Source organism: Rhagoletis zephyria, unplaced genomic scaffold (genome assembly GCF_001687245.7).
Source record: "Rhagoletis zephyria isolate East Lansing unplaced genomic scaffold, Rhagoletis_zephyria_1.1 Rzeph_scaffold_00966, whole genome shotgun sequence".
Lineage (NCBI taxonomy): Eukaryota > Metazoa > Arthropoda > Insecta > Diptera > Tephritidae > Rhagoletis > Rhagoletis zephyria.
Genome location: NW_016158050.1, coordinates 143,456 through 169,143, shown reverse-complemented (window position 1 = coordinate 169,143; position 25,688 = coordinate 143,456). Strand labels below are relative to the sequence as shown.

The 25,688-nt window shown below is 35.0% G+C and overlaps 1 protein-coding gene across 1 annotated transcript in view; it reads right to left on the bottom strand.

Annotated features, from left to right (window-relative positions):
• Positions 1 to 2,441: 2,441 nt before the first annotated feature.
• LOC108362238 (neuronal acetylcholine receptor subunit alpha-7-like) overlaps positions 2,442 to 25,688 on the bottom strand; it is a 120,891-nt gene continuing 97,644 nt past the window's right edge. The window contains exons 3-4 of the mRNA XM_017615141.1: positions 24,300 to 24,344; positions 2,442 to 2,555 (exon numbers count right to left, since the gene is read on the bottom strand). Of these exons, the coding sequence (XP_017470630.1) occupies positions 2,442 to 2,555; positions 24,300 to 24,344 (159 nt within the window). The remainder of the gene's footprint in view (positions 2,556 to 24,299; positions 24,345 to 25,688) is intronic.

The window sequence follows — 25,688 nt, the reverse complement described above, 5'->3', positions numbered from 1 at the left end:
GAGAAGCTTTTAAAGGCTTTATCAAAATTTTATTCATACGCACACTGAGTAAAAATCTACTTACGAGCATGACAGTAACTTTTAATTGGATGGACAGAGAATATGACTTAGGAAGAGCTTTCCTGTGGCAAATTTTTTGGTCATGATTGGTTAAGATCAGTGTTGATCAGAGAATGATTTTATTTTGTGCCAACCGTGCATAAACTGTAAAGAAAGCTTTTGAAAGCTATGGTATGTCTATAAATACAGCTTTGGCGTTTGACAAAAGTCATTAGAAGCTTTAGTAAAGGCTTAAACTCTCTTTACACCCTTATCAGCTTAGAAAGACCGCAGCTCTAGAAGTTTTCATAATCAAGTAAGCTTTAGGCTCTCTACGAGCTTTTTTCTGCAAAAAGAAAGAATTAAAGTTCTAAATAATTGGGCTAACCCTTCATTGCGAGCTTCTAATCAAAGTTAGCGATAGGTTTTACCCGTATGCATCTACATAAAAAGTACACAAAGCATAGACAAGCTTTATAAGCCTGAAACATTTCTGCCATCATGGGTTCAAAGGAGCTGCTTTATGTAGTGCTTTTTACTTTAAGGACGTAAGTGGCGACGCCTTGTTCTTAAGCTCTGTACACATTTTATATAAATAGCCACAGGATAAAAGCTCTCTCTAGTCAACCCGGATTTACGCTTTAATTGACTCGTCATCCATTGAAAACTGGTTATTCAAACATTGCTGAGTAGAGAGAGAGAGAGAGATTTCATCCAGTAGGAGCATATTTTAAGTTTACATAAAGCTCAAACATACCTCGGCATGCGCAAAAGCTGTTGCCCATCACGATCTTATAGCTATAACTGCTATAAGCCTGGTGTTTCTCAGATTTACTAAGCTTTAGAGAGTTCGGAAGTATTTTATCTTTCTTTACATGAAAATATAATAATAATCTACTATATTTGGAACACTTAAAAGTGAAATATTGATTCGAAGCAGGCCAAAAGTGATTTTAATAGTAGATTAGTAATCGGAAAGAAGCTTATTGATATCCTTTAAAAAGTTCTTCGACAAATTCCTGCAAAGTGTTGAAAAAATCTGATATCGTATTGAAGGGATTTGTTTCTTACTTCGCACTTGCACTAACATTAAGCTTTGAAAGCGTTATTTGGAGCAATGAAGAGCGCTTTTTTAGCTTTTGTTCAGTAAAAGCACAAAAGCTTTCGAAGTTATCGTAATTTCTGCTTTGAAATATGCTTGACTAAGCACTCAAATGCCTTTTAAAGCTTTCTTAATCTGTTATTTTAAATTTTTAACATAAAATCATAAACGCTTTTTTAATTAAAGAAAAAGTCAAGCAATTTTAAACCAAGTTTTTACATGAACTTACAAAAAAATAAGTTTTCAATAAAAAATAAAATTTTTTTGCTCATAAAGCGAATAAACATTTTCAAAAGCTACATACGTTCACACGTTCACTGAACTTTGTGTTGTGTATGTTACAGGAAACAGTGCACGGTGGTATGCTTAAATACAACAGTGAAACTCAAAAAAAAAAAAAAAAGTTTTACCATGATTGCACATAACTCAAAGAATTTTCATTAAAAACCAAACAATTTGTTAGTGAAAATTTGCTAAAAATATAAGTGAAAGCAACCTAAAAGCTTAAGCACAGATATAAAAGGACGGACACAAAGTCAGCGGAAAGCTTTAAAACTCAAACAGCAATAGTATCATAATATAAAATATATAGCTAGTTTTTCCAATAAGGATGCAGTTGTTAGGGTTAAAAAATATTTTTATACTTATTTGTGTATTTTTTTGTTTTGGTTTTTGGTTATTAAATACAGTCAAAAAGCGCTGCGCACATATATGCAAATAAGAGCTTACCTTTTGTGGCAAAAACTGTTCTTTTTTTGCCTAAAATTTCCTAAATTATACTCCGAATAAAAATTTTTAGTTACAGATGTTATTTTTTTGAAATGTTATACATAGACATAGATAAATGCATATTTTTTATATGTACAATTTTTGCGCTAAGCAAATGATAGGCGGTTGGTTTTTATTGCAGTAAGTAAATAAGTACATAGTTATTAATTTGTTAGACAACCCCCTTAAAGTTTAAATGTTAACCGTTAGGCTAGTGTGTTTTAATTTGTGGTTGTGTTTGTGTTCGAATGACATTTTGGCGTAAGTTTCCTATGCTAACTGCTTTCCGGTTTTTCTTCCTTTTTTACTAGCTAATTATTGTACTTGTATTTTTTTGTAACTAATTTTTTCTGTGCGGATTTTTTTATTTATTTATTTTAATTTTGCACAGAGCTTTCTGCTATTGTACTTTTAATTTGTTTAGCTTCCTTATCTTCTTATTCTTTTTCTTATTCTCTATTCACCTTTCTTTTTCACCTAACAGTGGATTGTGTTAATTGTAATTTTCTGTTCCTATTATCCCCCCTTCAACTCACCTGTTGTACATCAGCACATCCGGCTTCCACAGCTTATTCGGTGTTATCCGCAGATCTTTCACGCCTCCATATTCAGTTTCATTCCATCGTAGATTATAGTCATTCCATTCCTTTTCGTGTTTTCATTATGAGTTCATGCGCATATTTTTGGTTTTGTGTTTGACAAGATGAGAGGAAAGAATTTGCGGTTAGTAAAATATGGTAATTAAAATATTTTCATAATAAACTATTGTAAAAACTTTATAAATAAAATAAAAATCCTACTTCATATAAATAAGTATGTAGCTTACTAGGCGCTATAAGATTTCTTGTTAAATTGCTTTTATAAACCTGTTTTCGATTTAAAGAGAAAAATAACGCTAAAAGCTTAAATAAGTTGCCTTATTTTTTCTCTATTTATTTAAGATTAAAATCACATACTGATTAAAGGTTTAGATAAATGACATCAATTAGTCAAAAAATTTATCTACTAAGACGACTCTGGATTTACAACCCTTAATTCGGTTACAAATCTTTGTTGATCTATGTTTAATTTAGAAATCTAGAAGTAAATGCTTCAATACCTTGCAATGAGTAGTAGGAAAGATTATGGCCACCTAAAAACGGCATGTATTCCTGTAAGAATTGCTGTGGTCCGCTTCTCTTCAAGAAAAACTTCGGCACGATGTTTCAACCGAGAAAGAATTTGGAATGAGCCTATTTTTACTGAACGCTTCGAAGTATTTATTTTAACGGTCGGCCCAAAAAAAGAATTGTGGCATAGGGGTGGGAATTTTTTAAACCGACCTCCAAATCGAAGAGTCTATTCGATTACCCGATTCGGCCAGTGTTTTTCCAGCAGAGGTGTTTGCCATCAAAGAGGCGNTCCTTACCTAAATCTGACTATTATAACAGAGCTGCGTACATCCAGTGTCAAATTTTTGACTTCAATCCATACCCATCTGTCTTCTAGCATTCTTTTGGTTTTCTTCGGATTCACTTTAAACGAACTTACTTTTTTAGAGTATCCTCCATAATTTTGCTTAAAACCGAAGGAAATTGATCAGATACGAGTTTCGCTAAACCGCAGCCTCAATTCTCTGAGAGTCTCGGTTTGCTTTCCGTTTGTTTAAGACCACAAACCATAGTAACCATAGTAACGATGAAAGCACTCCTCCTTGCTGGGGACCCTTCACTGGATATACGGACTTGCCGTGGGAACCTAATGCGGCATGAATTACTCTGCCCCTAAAAATAAATACAATTTACGACCGGATGCAGCGATACAGCCCTCTTATGTAAGTGCTTCCTGGAGGGAATCGATACCCAAACTGTTTGCGGTGAAGCGAGCGCTCCATCCTGCAAATACTTTTATGAAGAGCGGCCTCCGTGACTCCCCTCTTAGGTGGAGATTTTAAAAGACATTCGGATTATTGATCCACAATTTTTAACAGAAGCTTGACGATGTTACCCCGTCTTAGGAATATAAATTACGTAAATCTTCCTACAGCTTAGAGCTACATCGGGTGGCTTGTGTAGCCCTATCGAATTGAGAAACAAAGGAAATGCTGATTTGAATTGCTTTAAATTTTAGATTTAGTTTTGAAAACATTTTAAAAGAAATCTTATGCCATATAAAATATACGGAATAATTTCTAGTTATTATTACTGATATATACTACTTTTATGAATTTGTAGTCTTATAAATAAAAATACGTAAAACTAAATTCTGATTTATGCGCTGTATAATAAATTTTACTACTACTTAGATATATGTATATATATATGGAGGTAATTACTAATAAATATGTAAAAATTGAAATTGTGACCATCTAGCATATGAAAATATATATATCGATATGACTGTTATTTAGCGAAAATAAATTCTGAATAATAGTCATTAAAAAATTAAAGGAAATGTAAAGAAATTTTTACAAAAGTCAGTCGAAATGCGGCAGACAAAAATTTGTACAAAATTGTTAAAAAGTCTTTTACAGATAGAAAAATTGTATACGACTCACGAAATGATTATTTTGCAGTTTTGTTTTGAAATTAAAAAAAATAATAGGATCAGCGCATACAAGCAAAAAGTAAGAAAAAAGTTTTAATAATAGGCGTTAAAATTTTTATTTTTTTTTTTAAATAGAATTTACAGCCCTATTCCAAAGCAATACAGAATTAATCTCATTACAGTTGTGATAACTATTGCGTTCAAAACTATGCCCAATGAATTAAATTTGAAGCGCCTGACAGCCCTAGCTTCAAGCCTATGCCAAAACTCATCAATTTTCTGAATGCTGCGCCTAAAACTGTGCCGAAAAATGAGAATTGTCATCGACATACGAATGGAGCTGTGAGAAAAAATGGGTAGATTCTTTTGATATATGCAGTTTTAATTTTTTTTAGCACAGTTGTTATGGCATATTTTTAGGCTCAGTTATTATCCCAACAGAGATGAGTTGAATTTTGTATTGTGTTGGAATACGGCTGTTAGTAACACTTATTGCTTCATGCAAGAACAAAAGTAAGTTAGACATGCCTAAAAGTATGCAAGATGTACGATAAAACAAAAATATTAAATAATTTTGCTTGCAATAAGTAACAAAATAGCTTAATAATAATAAAAAAAAAATATTTTGACTTGGCTAAATACGAAAAATTACGATTCACTCAACATTAAAACGTTAGTTTGTGCTGAGCATGGTTAGTTTACAGAATACATTGCTGAGTGGAGTCAAGGAGGGAATAAGGAATATGTGTATACATTGTAAAGGTTGCCAAAGAAGCCAGGAGTCTAAAATAGAAAAAAAAAAAAATAATAATTAAAATACTAGTAAGTTATGACCACTGTGACCATGACCATATAAATCAAAATTTCAAACATTATTGAAAATTAAAAAGAATTCAAAAATCCCCAAAAATTTCATCAAAATTTCAAACTTTTTAATCTGAATTTTTAGAAAATTTAAGCGTATGCAGTTTTATAGCCTCAAATTTGAGTTAACTTGTAATAAAGTTTGATATCTAAACATCTTCGCTCTCGATATGGATATAATTTGCCTTAACCCAGCAGAAAATTTGTAACTGCTTCTGGTGCAACCCAGCAGAACATCTGTAACTGCTTCTTGCGTAGACAAATGAATAACTGTGGAGTAGTTCAGTGGTATACCAGGGCCATTTCGGGACCTGGTTAGGACTATTTCAGACCATTTCGGAGCTATTTCGAGACAGTTTCTGGAATAGTTCAGTGCATTTGAGACTAGTTCAGGCCAACTTAAAATTTATTTGGGGACTAGTTCGAGTTATTTTTCGGGACCTGTTCACGATTATTTCAGGCCCTTTTCAAAGCTTTTGAGACTAGTTTAGGACTATTTAAAGTATATTTCGGGGCTAGTTTGAATTCGTTTCGGGGTCAGCTCAGGCCCATTTCCGGACTGGATCAGCCCTATTTCAGGACCATTTAGGGATAGTTCGCGGCTGTTTCAGGACTACTTCTGGATTAGTTTGGCATCATTTTGGGACAAAATACAGATGCTTTCGGGATAAGTTCCACGACTTTTTAAGAACCACTTTGTGCGGGATCACTCCAAACTATTACCGACTTATCTTTATAATGGAAGAAAATGAGAACGACCGCTCATAAAAACATTCCAAAAAAATTAATGCCAATTTTTATAAATTTCACTTGTTATAGAAAAAAAGGCAAAAGACTGGCAGTCAGAAAAAGTTTTCTCCGAACTCAGATTAAATTGAAATTTTAGGATATTTTGTTGAAATTTGGTGAATAGTTTGAAACGTTGTTAATTAACATATGTATATAGTTTTCTTTTCATGTAACATGAAAAATATTTGTATAAAAATTGTAAAAAGTAAAAATAAAATACTTTTAACTTTAAAAAATTACCATGCGAACGATTGTTTAAGTTATTGTGTTTAAATTGAAAAGATAAGTTAGCCAAAGAAGCTTTGCATAAAGAAAACATTTTTTTTGTTTTACAACAGCATATGATAGTAAATTGAAAATCTAAACTAGAAAAAATACATGTAAAGTCAAGTAGATTATTAGAATATGAGTATTTGTATCTATTACATTGAAAAAATAGATAAATAGATTCCAATAAAAATGTGCTCAGAAAATTTATAGTTGATTAGTAAAATCTTAAAAAAAATCGTTATTAGAGAGGTTTATTTAACTTTAAATAATAGTTAATTTTATTATTATTCTAGTTTTTGATTACTATTTTTTAAATTCTGTAAATGCAAAAACAAAAAATTTTATAAAATCTTCAACATTTTTTTTTTAGTTAATTGAACTCATAAACGAAACCGCAGCGCATGTGTTGCAATATAAACTTAAGGTTTATAGCACACATTTAGCGGTAAAGCAATACAATTTCCCGCAAAAGAGAAGTAAAATAAAGCGAAGCAAAGAAATATAATTTTTCAAATAATCTATCTACAACTACGACTTTATACATTTTTAATTACGTTGTCAGTTGCTGTACCAGTGTACCAGCAGCGAACAGCAGCAGCATAATTGAATGTGCAACTGAGCTGGCAACATTGGTTTTTTTTTTTAAGTTTATTTTTAGTAAACTAGTTAGCGGTGATGTTGATGTTGATTTCTTGTTGGATTTTATGTGTGCTCTTGTCATAATTTGCTTTGGTTTTTACGAGTATAGCAAACAAGTTGAATAATAATTTCGTTTTCAGTAGTTTTTAAAATGAAATGTTTGTTTAAAAAGTTAACTGACTTTATAGCTATCTCTTAAAAAAGTATGTACGCATGGCTTGTATGTACAATGTACATACATATAGCTTGAGAATGTGTGTGTTTACTTACGTAGGTACTAAGTGCCCTTTTTAATGAACTTACATGGATTTTTTTCAAACTTAAGGTCGAAAAGAACCATAATGGTAAGGTAGGTAAAGGATTAAATGTTTCATAAAAAAATTGATCGCAAAATTTTATTCTGAATACCAGAAATATGCTTAAAGTCGATTCAGATATTAGTTTTTTAAATTACGCCCAAATGAATTTAAAATAGCGCCACCCAGAAATTCGAGAGATTTTACCCGTCAACGACACAATTTTCTGCCAAAATTTCTTCTAGAGCATCTCAATTCTCTAACTGCCAATTTTACAAGGCGTTTCTTGAAAATAAAAATTAAAAATACCCAAAAATTGGATTAAAAGTTTAAAATACTTAACAAAAATTTCTCGCTAATTGTACAACTTATTTAATTACGGTGACCATATTTTGATAGTAAAGTACAATACATATTTCAATTTCCAGAAAGCTTAAGAGGAACCACAATAATAAAAAATGCTTCAGCTAGCTGCGTATTCACGTCGATTCCCAGAATAAACCAATTCTGACGGTGAATAACCCGAAAATCCTCGAAGTTAAATTCGACAGTAGGGTGCCATCGACGTGGGTACTCGAACAGACACTTGCTTGCGGAGGAGCCCTCGCCAAGGCACGTCAGCAGGCAGCACTACGAACTAACGTTTCATAAAGCAAACTCTGGACTCGACAGGATACCGACTGGCCATAAACGGCTCGGAGACATCTCATTGCATGACCACTAAACCCCACTCAACTAACGCTCCTCTCCCAATGGACCAACTCAGTTGGAGTGGCACACTTCCTGGGTCTCCCATTAGTTGAGCTTGACAACAACGATTGATGGAGACGGACAAGCCGATCTAAGCGGAGTTGTGTAGCCGCTACAACAACGAGACTTTCTCTTTCTAGAGCCACCAATATTCGGTAAAAGTTGAAGGGCTTCTCTTTGCCTTTAGTCGACATTTAGTGTGGAAACAAGTTTATAAGCCATAGCTCTGAGCTTCCGCTTTAGAAGAAAAGGATACGAAAAAATGCTAACAAGTGTTCCCTAATGTAGAAGAAAAATTTTTGGCTGGGTTTTTTAAAGAAAATTTTTGTTTATCTTAACAAATTTTTTTAAATAAAATTGTACACTAGCTTTTGTCGAATTTTCCGCTTAACCCAGACTATATAATACTCAATAAACCTCTATAATCAGTGCCAAAATTATTACCTCATCACAATATAGCTTGAATATTGTAGCTTAGTTAATCTAAAACTGATTTTCTTTTGTCCATTATTAAAATAAATGTCTTACTCCTTGGCTTGACGAAGCGTGCCAAACTAACTTGCAAGAACTAGCAAGAACTTGCAGCTCACCGCACGTATCCAGTTCCTTAACCCGTTACAACTACACAACCATATGTAGCTCACATATTAAAATTTGTGGCATAGTTTTAGGAATTTCACACTGTGTATTTCTGTGGTTTCTTGCGCATTTCGTAAGCTTGCTTTCAGCAGAAGTGTTTGTGTCTTTGTTTATTTGTATATTGTATGTGATTTGCGGTCTTGCTTTTGGCTTGTAAACAAGTTGTTTGTACAAGGACTGAGACACGCATACAAATATAGTATACTAAATATGTATATACAAGGAAAAGTTGTAGTAACTACAAAGTGGCAGTGGAAAGGCTGTAACGATTTCAAAAAAAAAATAAGAAAAAATATTTAGTTAAAATAAAAAACAGCAAAAAAGCATAATACTGGAAGCGTCAAAGCGGCAAACGGCCAAAAAATAAGGAAAGGATTTTTTTTCGTGCAATTGGTATAAAAAAGAAATACGAGAAGTGGAGATGAACAGGAAATGTGTTTTCGTTTAGGAAATATGTATGGCTTTGTTATGGTTATAGCTGGGACAGAACAAAGTTGCAAACTTGTATATTTTAAGGCGTATAACAAGAGTGCCGAAGAGTGATTTGTAGGCCGAAGCAGGCACAGAGAGTAGTGTCAACGGCTACGGAAAGTTTTGCTTTGTCGTTAGAGCCATATTTTTGTGGTTCATTTGCAAAGACCGCAGCAGCGCCTAAAACTTGACTCTAAACGGTTAATGAATGAAGTGAGTAAAAATATGGCTGCGCTGTTGCTTGAGTGAATTGTAAAAAAGTTTGAAAGTCTTGGAAGCTATTTTCCAAACTGTTGGCCTACATATTTTAATAAGTTAATTTTTTGCAATTTTTCAAGATTGTGGTGCAAACTCGAGCACCTAAAAGCGTGCATACCGGAATAGCTTAACTACACTACAAGGAAAATTTCTACCAAAAAAGAGTGTCTAAGTCATTAAAAAACTTGAAAGTTAACACAACTTATGTAATGGAGTTACAAAAGTTTTTTTTCTTTAAAAGCTCCCAACCAGTTTTTACATCTACACGTTAATTTCTAATTAATTTTTTAGGCACAACCGCCTTCAACCTTTTTTGTTGCATATGTTTTGGAGCTGCTCGCGGCTCGCTCAACTTATTCGCATCAATTAAAGCTTAAATTTTGCTTTGAATTGGCAATTTCAAGGCCAAGCGAAAAAAAAATGAAAAAGACAACGCAAATTAAAAGTTTTGTTCTCTTTTTTCGTCCCTTTTCTTCCGCGCGCACGCACATCTTTCAACAGCGATTGCCAATACCGATATCATGTGGCGCCATATGCAACGAAATTTATGTAATGATCCTATAATAAAAGAAAATGTTGCAAAAGAATACTTAAAACATGGCACGTAAATTTTAACTGCCAATTCTGGGCAATTTTCACCAATGCCAACAATACTTCGCATCGCAGAATGCCAGTTAGGGCAGCTTGTATATAATTTTTAATGAGGGTAGAATATGTTGACGTTAACGGGGGGAAAAAAGTAGCCTTTAAGTAAGTTTTATAAATTTGAATTATTATTGAATCTTTTGGCGGCAATAATGTGCACGTGCTTGGTGGATCGAAAGAGTTGAATATAAATAGTGATGAATTATAGTTTTAAACAGCCTATACTTAAGGCGGAAAACAGAGTAGTTTATTGTATGGATAAAACATCTTTACGTGTATGCGAGGGACAGCATGGTTGATGATTTTAAGCGGACAATTTTGACTAAAATAGTAAAAAATCTTTCATAAGATAGTCCGAAAGACTTTTGTTATCCTAGCATAAGCCTTGGAAAAAAGCTATCTTATTCACCATTCCTGGTAAAAAGCTGACTATTTTGAGAGAAAGCACTTGTATAGTATATAATTTAGCTCGAGTAGATAAACAGTCACAATGGCCGAGTGAGCAAAGCATAGGCGTTCCCATAAGATAGATCTTAGTTCGAATCCTAGGGCAGCGGATTTTTTTATTTTATTATTTCAATCCAATTTCTTTTTGATTTATTAGTTTTATTGCTTTAAAAATAACAAGGAAAAAAAATATATGTCGGCGGAGCCGAATATTAAATACCCCGGCGCAAGTATTAAATATGTTTTTTTCACACCTCCGAAAACTACCGCTACATGGTAAACAGGGGTGGTTTTACCCTTTTTTAAAAAATTTCGATAAAACTTCAGTTAGACATAATGAGTTAAACTTATATAAGCCGTCATCGATTCGCCACCTCGCTGCTTGCTATGTTTTAGTTCCGGTCGTTTAACGAAAAATTTTGCATGTGAAAGCAACAACAAAGTTAGCTAGCAAAGATGGACGATAGCGAGTTTGGGTGTACCTCATTGAGTTCGTTCGTTTCGCCACTCGCTAACTGTTGGCGAATCGATGACGGCTATAGTTATAAGTATGTGGGCGGTATCATGCCCATTTACCAAAATTCCATAATAATGTTACTTCTTTACAACGAATTGTTGTTAGTATAAATTTTGAGTAAATTAGCGTCCTTAAATTTCGAAATATTGAAGTTTCAAGCATTTCTGAAATTTACCGTTATATGAAAAGTGGGCGTAATTTTAGTTCGATTTCCGTAAATATCCCCATACCACAGGTTCCATATTGGAGCAACTTCGTTTTGAGCAGAAATCGAGGTCAGTTATCGCCTACAGTCATCCACTAATTGAGACCCAGCCCAGGTAGAAGAGAGTGCCTGAATAGCCGCTTGGCTACCTGAGAAGAAATTTAATTGCGTTCTCGTGGGCGCATTCTCAGTAATGTTCCTTAGTTAATTGCAAACGTACAGGATTTGTGGTGAACCCAGAATTCGACAGGATATACGCAGTGGGCAGCGCTTTAGTCCAGGCGGTAATGCGAAAAAAGTGCGGAATCCTCCTCGTAGTTCTTTTAATCACGCACCCTGTGCCTATACCTACGATGGTTACTTTGCCCATGCCTTGTCCTACGGCGCCATACTAATTGCTTCTGCCTTCACATTTTGGATAGCGACCTCATTTGATGAAGTGAAGGGCTGCTGCGTATACATATGTATGTGCAATGCACCACTTTAACCTACACTGAGGGAAATAATGCATAGTAAAAATGAATACTTTGTATTTGATTATCGTTTAAAAATGTTCGTATTTAAAAGTAATATTTTCATACAAAATTTATTATGCACGTACTTGACTGGTCACATCTGAGTATGTATATGTAAGCGTACATACGCACCCCAAGCATGCAGAGCGCCGCTCTGAGAGCAGTGACACCACACATCCATACATAGTACATACATGTTTATCCGTACAAATCGCGTGCTGTGGTGTTGATGGATATTCAACATTTGAAAGCGAATTTATATGCCTGGGTGTAGCTGAGTGCGCAAAGATGCATGCCACAATTTGTTGATATCCAGAGATGGTCGCGTTTGAATTCCACTGCAGGCAACATAACATGCAAATTCAATTTTTTTTTTAGTTTTTGTCTTGATTATTCACTTCACGGATGGTTTNGAACGCGGTCATTTTAATATGCGCGTAATTGAATTGAATATTTACCAATATACAGTACTTTCGTTGACGTTTATAGTAAGATCAATTACGTTTCTATTTGATTTTAATATTTTTTTCCCTCAGTGTACAAACATAAGTACTTATATAGTTACCAAGAATAAATTAACAAAAAAANGAGAGAGAAATGCCAAAACGTGAGCAAGAATGGAAGAAGAAGAAAAAATGTTGCAAGGAAAACGTAAACAAGTTGCACCAGTGTGACGTCATGCAAACAACGATTCTGTCAAATTCGTTAAGAGAGGAATAGCGGTCCGAGATCGGCGCAACCTTTGTATTCTCTCAATCGTGGTTACCAAGAATAAATTAACAAAAATAAAGCCAGCTGATGAATAGTTATGATTTTATATGCTAATAATTTATATTAAATTTAATTGCATGTAATCAATCAGCTGTCATCATGTATAACCTGGCTGGTTGTTAAAACCTTATGTAATAAATATAAAAACAAAACAAAAAAATACCAACAATCAACCAATTATGCCTAAGAATTTAAGTAATAATAACATTGAAACCAATGATGTGTACGTCAACCGCTTGTCATACGAAAATGTCAAATACGCTGCACCGAATGGCTGGTGGCGCATACATATGCAAATGAATTGAAGGTTGAATGAAGCGTTGAATGCCAACAGCAGGATTACGGCATTGCATTGCCACCTGGGGCGAAGAAAAAAATATTAATTAATGCAATTTATGCTGTAAACTGAAACCGCAGCGTAAAAATCTGACAGTGTAAAAAATGATATGTTGCGGGCAAAGTGACAACTGTAGCCTTGGACAATGTTTCAATAGTGTGATCTAATAAGAACAAAGATTTAAGTGAGTACATATGTACATATGTATGCACATATACACAATTGTTATCCGGTGCAGCATACAGATAATGTTTAAAGATCTATTTGATGGTATCGACAGCAACCCTTGGGGGTTTGCCTACAAACTGGTACTAAATAATCTGATGAAAACAACCCAACCAACAAGCCAAGCACTTTGTGGCGGAAATCGCGAAGGAACTCTTCCCTCAGCAGCCCAAATTCAGCAGAAATTCGACACGCGATTCTGATAGCGATATCTCCATGGTAACAATAGACGTAGTACTCAACGCAGGATGCGAACTCTCAGCTAAAGGCCTCGCCAGATAGAAATTCTTTTCTGCGTCACAGGGATGCTTTTGACTGACATCGAAGTTAACTCTGTGATTTTGAATAGAAGACGCCGCATTGACAACGCATGCATTGCTGCAACTGATAAAAATTGCCCAACTCTCAACTTTTGATGGGCGCCAATGCGGCAAAACAACAATGTATGGAACGAATTCAAACCAGCTGTCTTTTGGTCAATCAAAATGAGCCGTTTTGTGTGCGGCAACGTTTTCATTGTGCCGCCTCGCCATATTATGTGCGTCTTGTCAGTCAAAAGCATCCCTGTGACGCAGTAAAGAATTTCTATCTGGCGGGGCCCTAAAACAAAAAGCGCCAGTAGCAGACGGCATCCCAAATATTGCCCTTAAGAAAGCTGTCGAACATAAGCCGCAAATATTTGGCAATAGAAGGAAAGCTGTGCTAAAAAGTACGGTTTGGTGGTGACTTTAGACGTTAAGAACGCATTCAACACTACGAGCTGGGAAGCAGTATTAAAAACACTTCGAAGCCTGAATGTGCTAAGGTACCGTCAAAATATAATATCAAGCTACCTCATTGATAGAGTGCCGTGCGGGGATATCTTCTTGGACCTACCATGTGGAACATTATGTATGCCGGCATTCTACGGCTAGCAACACCTAAAGCGGCAACATTGATTGGCTTCGCGGACGATGTGGGCGTCGTTGTAGCCATCGCGGAAAAATTCATAAAAGCTGCCGAAGATTGGTTGATGCTCAGCTTTCAGAACCGTTGCCGAGGATTCAGATTTTATCATCGCGGGATTATGTCCACTCGATCTCATAGCTCAAGAATTTAACGAAACAAGAAATGCGAACCGAGACCAGACACGCACAGTACACAGCGCAGTTAAAACGGCAGAAAAAGCCTGCACTGAAGCACAGTGTTCGATACGACCGGATAGAACATCGGCAGGTGGACTTACTGCCTCATACCAAAAATTGGCACTTGGCTCGGCAGGCAACACGGCACAGTCGACTACTATTTGATCCAGGACATCAGTGGACAGGAATGATTTAAAGCATAACACCAGAAAACATGGTACCCATAATGCTAACAAGCGTGGGAGCATGTACCGATGTGATAAATACCTCCGAAGTAACCTAAATTAGCAGTCGCCACGGTTTAGACGCAACAAGCCCAATTCTTGAGAAGTTACGGCATTAAGAGGTTGAGCTTCTAAAAATCGAATAAGTGGCATTAAATTGCTACATCCGGAATATATTAGACTTAGATATGAATCTCCTAGTAAGACAATAAACATGGGTAGGCAGATCAACATAAACAGTGGGTGGTAACATGTGAACAGTTAACGGACGTAGAGGTTAGACAGTAACCGACGAAATACCTGACGGCGGTACCGGGGGGATCGGCACATAGAGCGTTGGAGGTTTAGTGGGTTAAAGTCTCATACTGACTGGTTTAAGGTTTACGCTTTCGATGCTTCCTCCTCTGAAATGTAATGAACTAAAAAGGATTTACACAGAGTCAAATTTCAAATAAATAACATGCATTTTATAATTGCATAAGGATAACTTTATAATTCTTTGTTTTTTTGATAGTGAATAATATTTTGTCTGAATATCCGCCCTTAGCCAGTCAGAGGTTGTAAGTTATAGTTTGTTAGGTGTTTGCCTCATATCAAGCAGTTAGAAATTTGATCAACACGTACCTTTTAGACTAAAAAGATTTCCTGGCTGAAGTAAGAACTTCCTGGACAGGCTGTGAAATTTTTCGCAGTGTTCTCTGTGTCCAAACAGAAAGAACATCGTATATCAGATGCCAAAGTTAATCAATCCAAACAAAACTGACAACTGCCTATGTTGACCTAACCAAGGAAATAGAAAAAGGAACTTAAAAAGAGGAAAATGCTAAAAAAACATATATATTGCACAGCTACCCGGGAAGAAGGGAGCTGTAAGTGCCTTCACAACGTATGCCGGCTCTGCGGATGAGTGACGAACCCTTTCTGTGTATATGTGTGTGACCAAAAACAATATGAATGATAATAATAACAAGCATAACTCACAAACACGAACGGGGCCTAACCTGATGGCGAACACTGCCACGAACACTGGACAAATGACTTTGGCACTTCTTTATCCGAATCCGGGCCCGTCGTCGCCAGGAGACAATCAAAATTGTTCCCCGTAGAACCAACCATAGCACTCAGCACAACAAGCTGTACCTAAGGATGCTAAACCAGGCATCCCTACCCACCAAGACCTTTCGTCTTCCTCCAAAGATGCCGGCAGTTCCAATCACAGTACAACGGCGGTGGGAACAGAGATGAAAAAGAAGCTTAAAAAGTCCCTGTACCAAATCAGCAAAAGCGGTTACCAGAGAGCGGTCTACATGTTTGACAAAATGGAGGCTCATTTGAGTGTAAAGGGGACGAATATTACAAGCAGGTGATTGAGAAATATAAGGGCCTTTTGAAAGAGAAGCAATCGAAAAACCCCAATCCTTCAAAACAGACAAATCTAAAGAGCAGATCTCAAAAGATAAATCGTTCCGCAACCGACAGCTGTACTGGCAGAGAGACCAAGAAGCCTAAACAGGCTACTTCATCTGATCGTAGCTCACTGCAACGCCGCTTTATTGACGTTACCAAAGACAGCTTACTGATGGTCATTACTGACGATAAGACAAAGACACCGGTATCTATTCAGCAGCACAAGTTAACACCGATCCTCGTTGTGGACTGCGTTATCGATAACCCGGCGGAACCCCATCCGGAATTTGGTTCCTCTGGGTCCTTAAGAGGATTCAGTGTTATCAGATACGCGGACACAGCCTCTTTCGTCTTTCTTGCTAGGTGATTCGCTAAAATAAGCAAAGCATTCGTTAACCTTAAATTAAGGCTATGTCCAGCTAAGGACGCCCTCAGGGGCCACGTGCGCGTGGGGAGATCGACGGTGCGAGCCAGTTGCTGAAGGATGTCAACATCACCGATGTAGCTCCCTACGCAGCTGGATTGTGTACAGATTAATCTGCAGCACTCAATATGTGCGAGAGATAATCTGTCAATCCTTCTCGGAGAGGGGCTTAACAGCAGCACACCTAACGTCTTTTATAGTGCTAACACAGGTGCATCCTAACCAAAAAAGGTATCAATATGTACATTTCTTTGTCCAAATTACAGCTCAGCAGACCGTGTTGAAAGAGTAGACGGAAGGGCACCAAAACATCTTCCTGGCATCGGCATACCTGGCTCATGAAATCACGCCCACCCGACGTGCTGGAATAACTCATTGCCCAAAATCAGAGGGAACAAATTCTGATGGAATGTGACGTTAACGCTATACACACTATCTGGAGTAGTTCCATAATAAAATTCTCAAGAAATTACAGGAGCATTTGGTATCTTGGTTGGAAGGGTCAATATCAGCTTGACATACATTCCGAAAAGCTGGAAAAGAGTCAAAGTTGTTCTCATTTTCGTTGTGGGTGTTTCCGACAGGGTAGGAGTGTGATGTAATGTAGAACGATTTTCCGTCATCCCTTGTCAAATTTGGTTTGGAGACAAACCGGTTTCGGCGTTGTGCCATCTTCAGTGTCATTTTTCATTCTGAATAGTATTTGTCTGTCACTATTTATAGCCGTGTTAAATCGTCGTTGGTTCATAGTTAGGCACGTCTCAGCGGATTATATTCTTTCGTTCAACCAGTAGTTTCAGTTCTGTGTGTACTTCCTCAGGTAGAAATTAGCTGTTCACCTCTTTTTTGATTAATTGTTGCATGGATTCGCAGGTAGGTAAAAATCAGTTATTTTCTTTCTCTTTGTTTCTGTTGTTTGGACCTTGCATTTCATTGTTTATGGTAGTTGCAGGGTTTCTGTTTTGTTTTGCGTATAGTAGCCGGAGTGGTTCGAATAATATATCAGATGCGGTGTTTATTTGCTATTAGTTTTCCGACGAACGTCTTTTGTTTGTATATCTCCATATTCTCTAATACGTATAGGCGTTGTCCTTTGTGCTGTACATGGAGAACTTTGGCTGTCTTTCCTATTTTCATTGGCGTGCAATGGTTTTCTGCCATATGGTTTGCGAAGTTCGATTCAGGGGTGGTAGAAGGTTTTAGCCTTTTTTTGTTGTAGTCCCTTATATGTTCACGATATCTTGTTTTTATCTTGCGCCCTGTTTGTCCTATGTAACTATGTTGACATTCGCAAGTCAACTTATATACACCTTGCTTGTCTAGTGGGTCTTCCTCGTTTGCACTATTTCGTAGTATCCTCCCCACATTGTCCTTCGTTCTAAATGCTCTATTAATGTTATACTTTTGGAATACCTTACCCATATTTATATGGCGTTTTGCCCGTATAAGTCAAGACTGCCCAAGCCTTTTCATTATTTTCCTTCTTATTTGATTTCTTCTTTTTTGTTTCTCTTCTTATCTTGTTTACTAGGCCCTTTCTGTATCCGTTATTTTCCGCGATTGCGTATATCGTATTAAGTTCTTTGTTGTAAGCTTCTTTTTCCAATGGGGTTCGTTCAAAGGACAACGCCTAAACGTATTAGAAAATATGGAGATATACAAGCAAAAGACGTTCGTCGGAAAAATAATAAAACGCAAAACAAAACAGAAACCCTGCAACTACCATACAAATAATATTAACTGATTTTTACCTACCTGCGAATCCATGCAACAATTAATCAAAAAAGAGGTGAGCAGCTAATTTCTACCTGAGGATGTACACACAGAACTGAAACTACTGGTTGAACGAAAGAATATAATCCGCTGAGACGTACCTATCTATGAACCAACGACGATTTAACACGGCTATAAATAGTGCCAGACAAATAGAAACTATTCAGAACGAAAAATTCAGTCAAAGATATCTTTATTCCCAAACTGGGATGAAGAAATCACGAAAAAAGCTAAAGACTCCAGAACAATAAGCTTACATCTTTCGTGCGAAAGCTATCGTAAATACTAATAGACATACATATAAGGCGTTTTCTGGGAAAATCCAAACTTTTGAAAGCTCAACATACATACCTTAAGGGCAGGTCAACTGAAGAAAAATCACTCTTTTAGAAGCAGTACACGTTGGTGGTCCCTTGACATAGATGGAGCTTTCGATAACATTACAGTCGAAGCAATTGTTCGATGCTCAGAAACAGAATTATAGAATAGAGGCACTCCCCAAGGGGGAATTCTGTCTTCGCTCCTATAGGTGGTAATACTGAACGACGTTGTACTGGATCACAGCAAAGGTGAAGTATTAGGATATATATGCTGCATATGATGTAGTGGTGGCGGTATTAGTTCTCTTTCCCTCAAAGATTAGTGAAATCCGAGAGGGAGCTTTGATCAGCTGAACTATTTTGAAATTGTGCCGATGCAGATATAGCAAGTAAGTAACTCTTCCGAGCTGGCCTGAATTTAATTTTCGTTTCCTTATGAATGGGTTGAGAAGTTACCCATTGCAGTTGAGATAACAATACTGTGTCAAATGTTGCTGAGATCGGTACGAATAATTTAACTGACATTTTAAAATTGTAAATGAATAACAGAATAAATAGCATTTTTTGGCTTATTTTACACTGTAAAAATATTTATAAATAATTGCAAGGGATAGTAGCGGCCGCGGAAAAAATTTATAAACGCCCCGGATAAAAAAAAAAAACAATAAACAAAACAATCCGGAAATAGCATAGCTGACAGTTTCATCTTGAAAAAAAAGCGCAATTAAGTTATTCAAGAGAAAAGGCTAAAAACACCAAAAAAAGCTGAAAGGTTAACAAAAAAGCGTTTTGTTTTCATTTCTATAACTTTTTGTTGAAATGCAGTTGACCAGCAGCGCATTGCAATGCTGACAAAATTTTTATTGTTTTCCTTGACATTTTTTTTTGCATACCAATGCATTCACATTCCAATGTTTGTTTTGTTTTTGCATTGTTAACCTACCACTTTTAATATCAATTTAAATAAATAATTTAATTACTTTCGCCGTGGAGGCGAATGTCACTAACAACTACTACAATCTGTAATACCACAAGTTTTATTGTTGCGCGGCTACAGGAGTACGCGTATGTGGAACAACTGTTTTATTTTACGCATAACACTTGCAACCTTTGCTGTTATCATGCGCTCCCAGGGGTAGTGCATTCCCGCTAAAAAAAAGTAGTAATATAAAAACAAAGCATTTCCGCGATTTTTTTCCTCGCAGAACGCTGTAACTCTTGGTACTGCAACAAGTATACTTTTAATGCAACATTGTTGTGGGGGAAAAAATTTGAATTGTACAAAACGCTTCGCATACACAATGCAGGATGCCGTTGCGGATACTGACACGGAAGCCTGCTGGCGGATAGACATGTGTGGCGAAGGTGCAGAGTATGTTGGTAAAGGTGGTACCTCTGTGGCATAGTTGTGAGCTCATATTTATGATGGAGAGGTGGCGTATTTTTTTTAATGATTCTCATGCCATTATTTGAACTGTGCTCGGTTTGCTGTGGAAGCTAAACATTTTGGGGCGGTAGTAGCTTAAGCTTGGTTTCTGGAAAATTGTTTTAGCGTAGGTCTTATGCGAATATCCAGGAAAGCAGTGGAAGCTGGTATAATAGTTTTTGGTGCCATTACTTTAGATGACAGAAATGGAGTAAACGGAAATTCCCTTGGATAATAGAGACACTCCTGATTTACGTAACAATTCCTTTTATAGAGATCTGGTTGAAAAAATTTAATAAAAACTTTTAACGTACGTATCGTTACACTCATTCACATTCTTCCAACTTAAGCTAAAACACAGCCAAGGAAGGCTACTTTGGATCCAAAACTGCCAAATTGCTACCTTGATGAAGAAAGTTAGCTCTTACTTTTACTTTAAGTACTTTTTTACTTTAAGAGTAAGATAGGTAGCCAGCGGATATGTTCAAAACCAGATCAAGAGCTGCACGACAGCGAATCTGTGCTTTAACATGGACGTTAGAATGTGGTTCTAATCAGAAGGAAGTGAGTGATAACAAATAGGTGAAAAGAAAGCCAGCTAGGTAGTTTTAATCTTTATTTTATTTGCTGTTTTGTTTTATACTTTTATGCTTTGATTCGAAAACTTACCGTTAAATGAAGTATGTATGAAGAATATAAGTACATACGTGTAAATAATGTTTGTAATTTACCAACGTCACCGCTATATTTTTTTTTTTATAGGTTCCATAAAGTAGTAATTGTATGTAAATATATCGTGTTTGAACAGAAATTTAAACGCATACATTTCTAATAAATTCAAATAAAATTTCTATAGGTATGTAGGTATGTATGTAAAATGAAAATACCTACATACATTAAAAGCTATATATTATCTTTTAGTCTTAGAAAATTTAAAATAAATATTTTCTGAAAATATTTTGGAAAATGCTAAAGCTAAATATTTTATAAACAAAATACTTGAAGCATAAAAAAAAAAAAAAACAACAAACTACAGTGTTTAAATAGTAAGTTTTGAAACGAACAGCATTAAAAGAGAGAAAAAAGCGAAAAATCTGAATGACTTAGAATGTATTTGATTATTTACAGTACTACCGTTTATATTTATACTACTTAAGAGATTTTGTTTAGCGTTTTATTTTAGTAATTTCGCACACACGGCAATATTCGACTGGTTATGTTAATAACTGGAAGTTACATGAAAACTGTAATGGCTTTTTACATACATACACCCTGCAGGGAAATCTACTAGTTGTGAACTAGAATTCTACCAGTTTGCGTTTCAGCTGAACTAGTTCACGTTCTATCCTTTTTCAATGTTAGCGACTGGTATTTTTAACATTGCGATGTCCTACGAGATGTCAATTGTCAGGCTATGCATCAGCATCTACTAGTATAAATACTAGTAGCATCATACCAGTTGATGAGTTAGTCTGCCAATTCATCCCCGTGATTAGCATAAGTATGCCTTTTTGCTCGCAGCGCTCCAACAGCCACAATGACCGACAGAGCAAAGCAGTCGCGTGGTATGCGTGAGGTCTCAGGTTCAAGTCCTGACGCGGAGGAAATTTTTATTTTTTATTTTTTTTAATTACATAATGTTTTTTTAAATTAAACTTATTTTTTTGGGGGTTTTATTGTAATTTTTAAACGTAATAAAAAAATATTTTTGTTTAATTTCTTTGTTTTTATGGCACAAGCATTTCCTCATATATGTATGTTTTTTTTTGCAATGCAATTAGATTTTCAAATTTGTTATTTATTTATAAATTGAATAAATTATTTTTACTTACATTGATTTACCTTTAAAAATCTTAACCACCCCCCAGCGGTCTCGAACCTACGATTTCAGAACCAGAACCAGTAGTCTTCACGTGACGCCACAGCTTACACTTGTAAGAAAAGCAATTAATTGCGTTTTATTATTGGCTTTGGCAATTCAAAGGCAGATTCGAAATTGTCGAACTGGTAGGACATACTAGTTAATGAACTAGTATATTTTCTAACTGGTTTGGCTTTTCCCTGCAGGGCATTGGTATTCAAAGGCAAATATTTAAGTACTCTATAGCTATGTAGTATCTACTACAAAATTATTTAGACGAACGTATTGTACTAAATGCAACTACAAGTTAAAATTTGTGTGTGTGGCTAGTGAGCTAAGTTTTAATTAATTTGTAAATAAGGCACGGTGCTCCTTTGCTATTTACCTAACTGTTATGGTCAAACCTCAATAAAAAAATTGGTGTGTAATGAGCCGCTAATTTAGGAATTCCTAAGAGTTAGCTTTAAGATCAGGCCCGTCGAGGTGGGAGATCGGCTGGTCTAAATGTATTGGGCCCGCTGAATAAAATTGTTAATAAGTACGTTCCTTGAAAAGAAAAAAAAAACCTTTCTCCTTATATTAATGAAAAAAAGCAAAATGTTCTATGTATTGCTACTATGGTTTCAAAAAACAAATGGATGGAAGCTAGAGAACAATAGCGTAAATATTAACAACAACGAATTTGATATGTTCCAGACTTGTTGGTCTGCTAGAGTCGATTGTGTGAAACTTTTCGCTGCTGAAATTGCTGGTTCGTCCAACTAAAACTGAATAAATCCAAGTTTCACACTTTGTTTCATCTAAGTTTCAAAATTTTTAATAAGAATTTCTAGAACAAATTTTTAAGTAGATTTTTGGCAATTTTTTCCCGGATTTGAATTTTTTCTGCTGGCAGTGATTTGCATTTTCTTCCATATAAAAACATTTCAAGCATTTTTTATATGGACGAATTATAATCACAGATATGCCATTAAACTCAAAAATGTTCGCAGTTTTACCATAAGGTTGCATTTTTTGAGAAAGTTGTGAATTACAAAACTTGAAAAATGCTTAAGTGGATTTTGAACCGAACCGCACCGTTTTTTGGGGTGGTTCTCGGTTCGGTTTTGGCATTTCAAAATAAAAATGGTTCGGTTCGTTTTTCGATTCGAAACCCTAAAAACAGCAACGGTTCGGTTGATAAACCGGATCGGTTCAAAACAGGTTTGCAGCCCTGATTAAAATACATGGCTTTGTTTGAATGTATTTTGTAGGCGTCTATTCCACTTGGTTTCCTGAAGGTGTTGGACCTAACGTTGCTGCGTGAGAGCGTTGGCATCACCGGTGAGAATTGGAGAGTTTCCGACAGGCAACTAATATATGATTACTGCTGGGTACACTGGGAGAAATAAGTTAATATCAACGATGATAAAACTATTACAAGGTAAATTCATTCTCTAATTCGTCGGCCATGATTTTTTTTCTGACATTTGAGAGGCATTTTAAAATCATATAAAATTTAAAATAAAAAAAATAAATTGTTCACAATTGTTGTTGTTTGAGATTGAAAATGAGAATGTGCGTTAGAGACTCAACTAGGCTCAGCAAGATTCTCTCAAAAGAGTACACCAGCTTATCCTCTATTAAAAGAACGAACAATGGATGGACAAGCTCCACGGATGAATCTTTAGAGACGCTAGTTTAATCCCATTTTACAGGCTGTAATCAGTGTGTAGCAACACTACTAATAGAGAACTGGAATCAATTACAAGCACTAAAAAGATTATATTTGCCATGAATAGTTTCTCTCACTTTAAATATCCTGGCTCAGGTGGGTATAATATCGGTCATGTTACAGCAAGTAAAGAAACATCTAGCACCATTGCTTGAAATCAAAGTAGTGCTCATCCCATAGCACAAAAAACGGCGATAGACTTTAGACCTATAAGCCTGGCTTCCTTTGTTCTTAAAGCAGTGTAAAGGCTAATATTTCATGTCCAAGTTTTTTGGTTTTATGCCCCGTAAAAACTTTAGATGTTGCTATTTAAGGGCCCACTCTAATGTACATATGTAAAGGTTTATGAATGAAAAAGTAGGCAGAAAGTTTTTAAAGGTAAGTTAGGTGTAGTAAATATATGTAAGTACACAGAAAAAGAATAGCATTAAATTCTTAGAAGCGAGAGGGCTTTGAATGCTAATTAAAAAATTGTTTTGGGTGCGGGACTCAAACTATTGTAGAGCTACTTATGTATGTACATATACTTATATGTAAAGATTGATTAGTTGAAAATAGTTCTATGAAAAAAAGCGAGCTTGTGAAACATAAACAATACTAGTTACGAGTATTTGCATAAGAAGGTAAGTAAGAAGCAGAGGAAAGCGGACTGTGTAAGTAGAAATATGCCGTGTGCGTAAATTATGAAGGCTGAAGTGGCAAAAAATTTACTTGAAAAAAATCGAGCTTGCCAGAACTTTTAAACCAAGTTTGACTAGCCAAGAATATTTTCTAATGCTGAGCCACTAATTTTTACATATTTTTACGAATTTTGTGCCACTTCATTTGCATGAGTTTATTTAATGAACAAAATGATTATTTATTGAACATATTTTATATATTTATAATTATAAATATTTAAAGTGCTTATTTAAAGTTTTTATTTTTTTTATATTTTTTTAATTGAAACTTACCAACGAAAGCCAAAGATTGGTTATAAGAAGTTGATTCTTCTCGTCCTACAAACATAAATAACAAAAATATAGAACACCAACAAAGAAAATAGGAACACCAAAAAAGTACAAACCAAATATTAAAATAAAAACGAAAAACATTTATAAAGTAAGATGTAAAATATTTGAATAGTTGTTTTCGAAATTAAGGGTACGAAAAATTTAAAAATTTTTGTTTTGTTAATTTGGGAAGAGAGTATAAAGTAGACGAATAAAAGAAAATAAACAGAGACACAAATAACAAATATTTGTTTAGTTCACACAAACAATTGAACGACATTTATTTAAATTTTAATAATTTAGTTTAGTATTATTTTGTTTTCATTTAATTATTGTTAGTAAATAGTGCAAAATAAGTTTTGTAATAAATATATACTTTAACGGTGTTGAGTATTAATGAAATTAACGTGTGTTAAATATTGCTTAAGCAGTGAGCCAGCCGCAACATGGCGTATGAGTGTGACTTTAAAAAGCACTTACATAGTAGCTTCTTTATTTTATTCGTTGTTAGTATCTAGTTATTTTTGTTTCTTTGTTTTGGCAAAAAAAAGTTGTTCATCTTTAAAGCGAATTTAGATAGAATTCTAGTTATGTTTTAAAATATTGCTTGGCACACAACTCGAAACTAGGCTAGTATACTTAATTTAATATGTTTAGGTATTTAACTTTGTACACTGAGAAAAGAGTTTAGTTACGTCAACTAAATATGTTTTCCTCAACACATGATTTGGTTATAGTTACATTATTTGGTTATATTTACCAAATCATGTTTTGAGAGAAATATATTTAGCTGACTTTTTTCTGGGTGTAGTCAGAATTTTTTCTTAATTTTTACGGTAGGATTTTATTTAAGTTTGCGCAGCTTAAACGTCCACTGGGGTGGCATGGGCAAATACATACATTCTTAAGATTACCATATTATAATATGTCAAATATTTAATTTATTTAGGCAAATAAAATATTTTCATGGACACTGAGAAAATAGTTTAAGTTTAGTTACGTCAACTAAATATGTTTCTCTCAACACATGATTTGGTTATACATAGTTATATTATTTGCCCATAGCTCAATGCACCTGTTGAAAAATAAGTTGATATGTAAGCTTTACAAGGCAGTTCGAGTCTCGAGCAGCGGAGATTTTTTTCCTTTCTTATTTAAAATTTTTTTTAACTAATTTTTTTTTTCAATTTAATTTTTAGATTTTATGGTTTTAAAACGAAAAATATATATTTCTTATTCAGTTTAATTTTAGAAACTTTTTTATTTTCATTATTTTTTAATTTATTTTTTAGATGTTATTGTTTAAAAAAATAATATTTTTTTTAATTTCATTTAATTTTAAGGAACTTT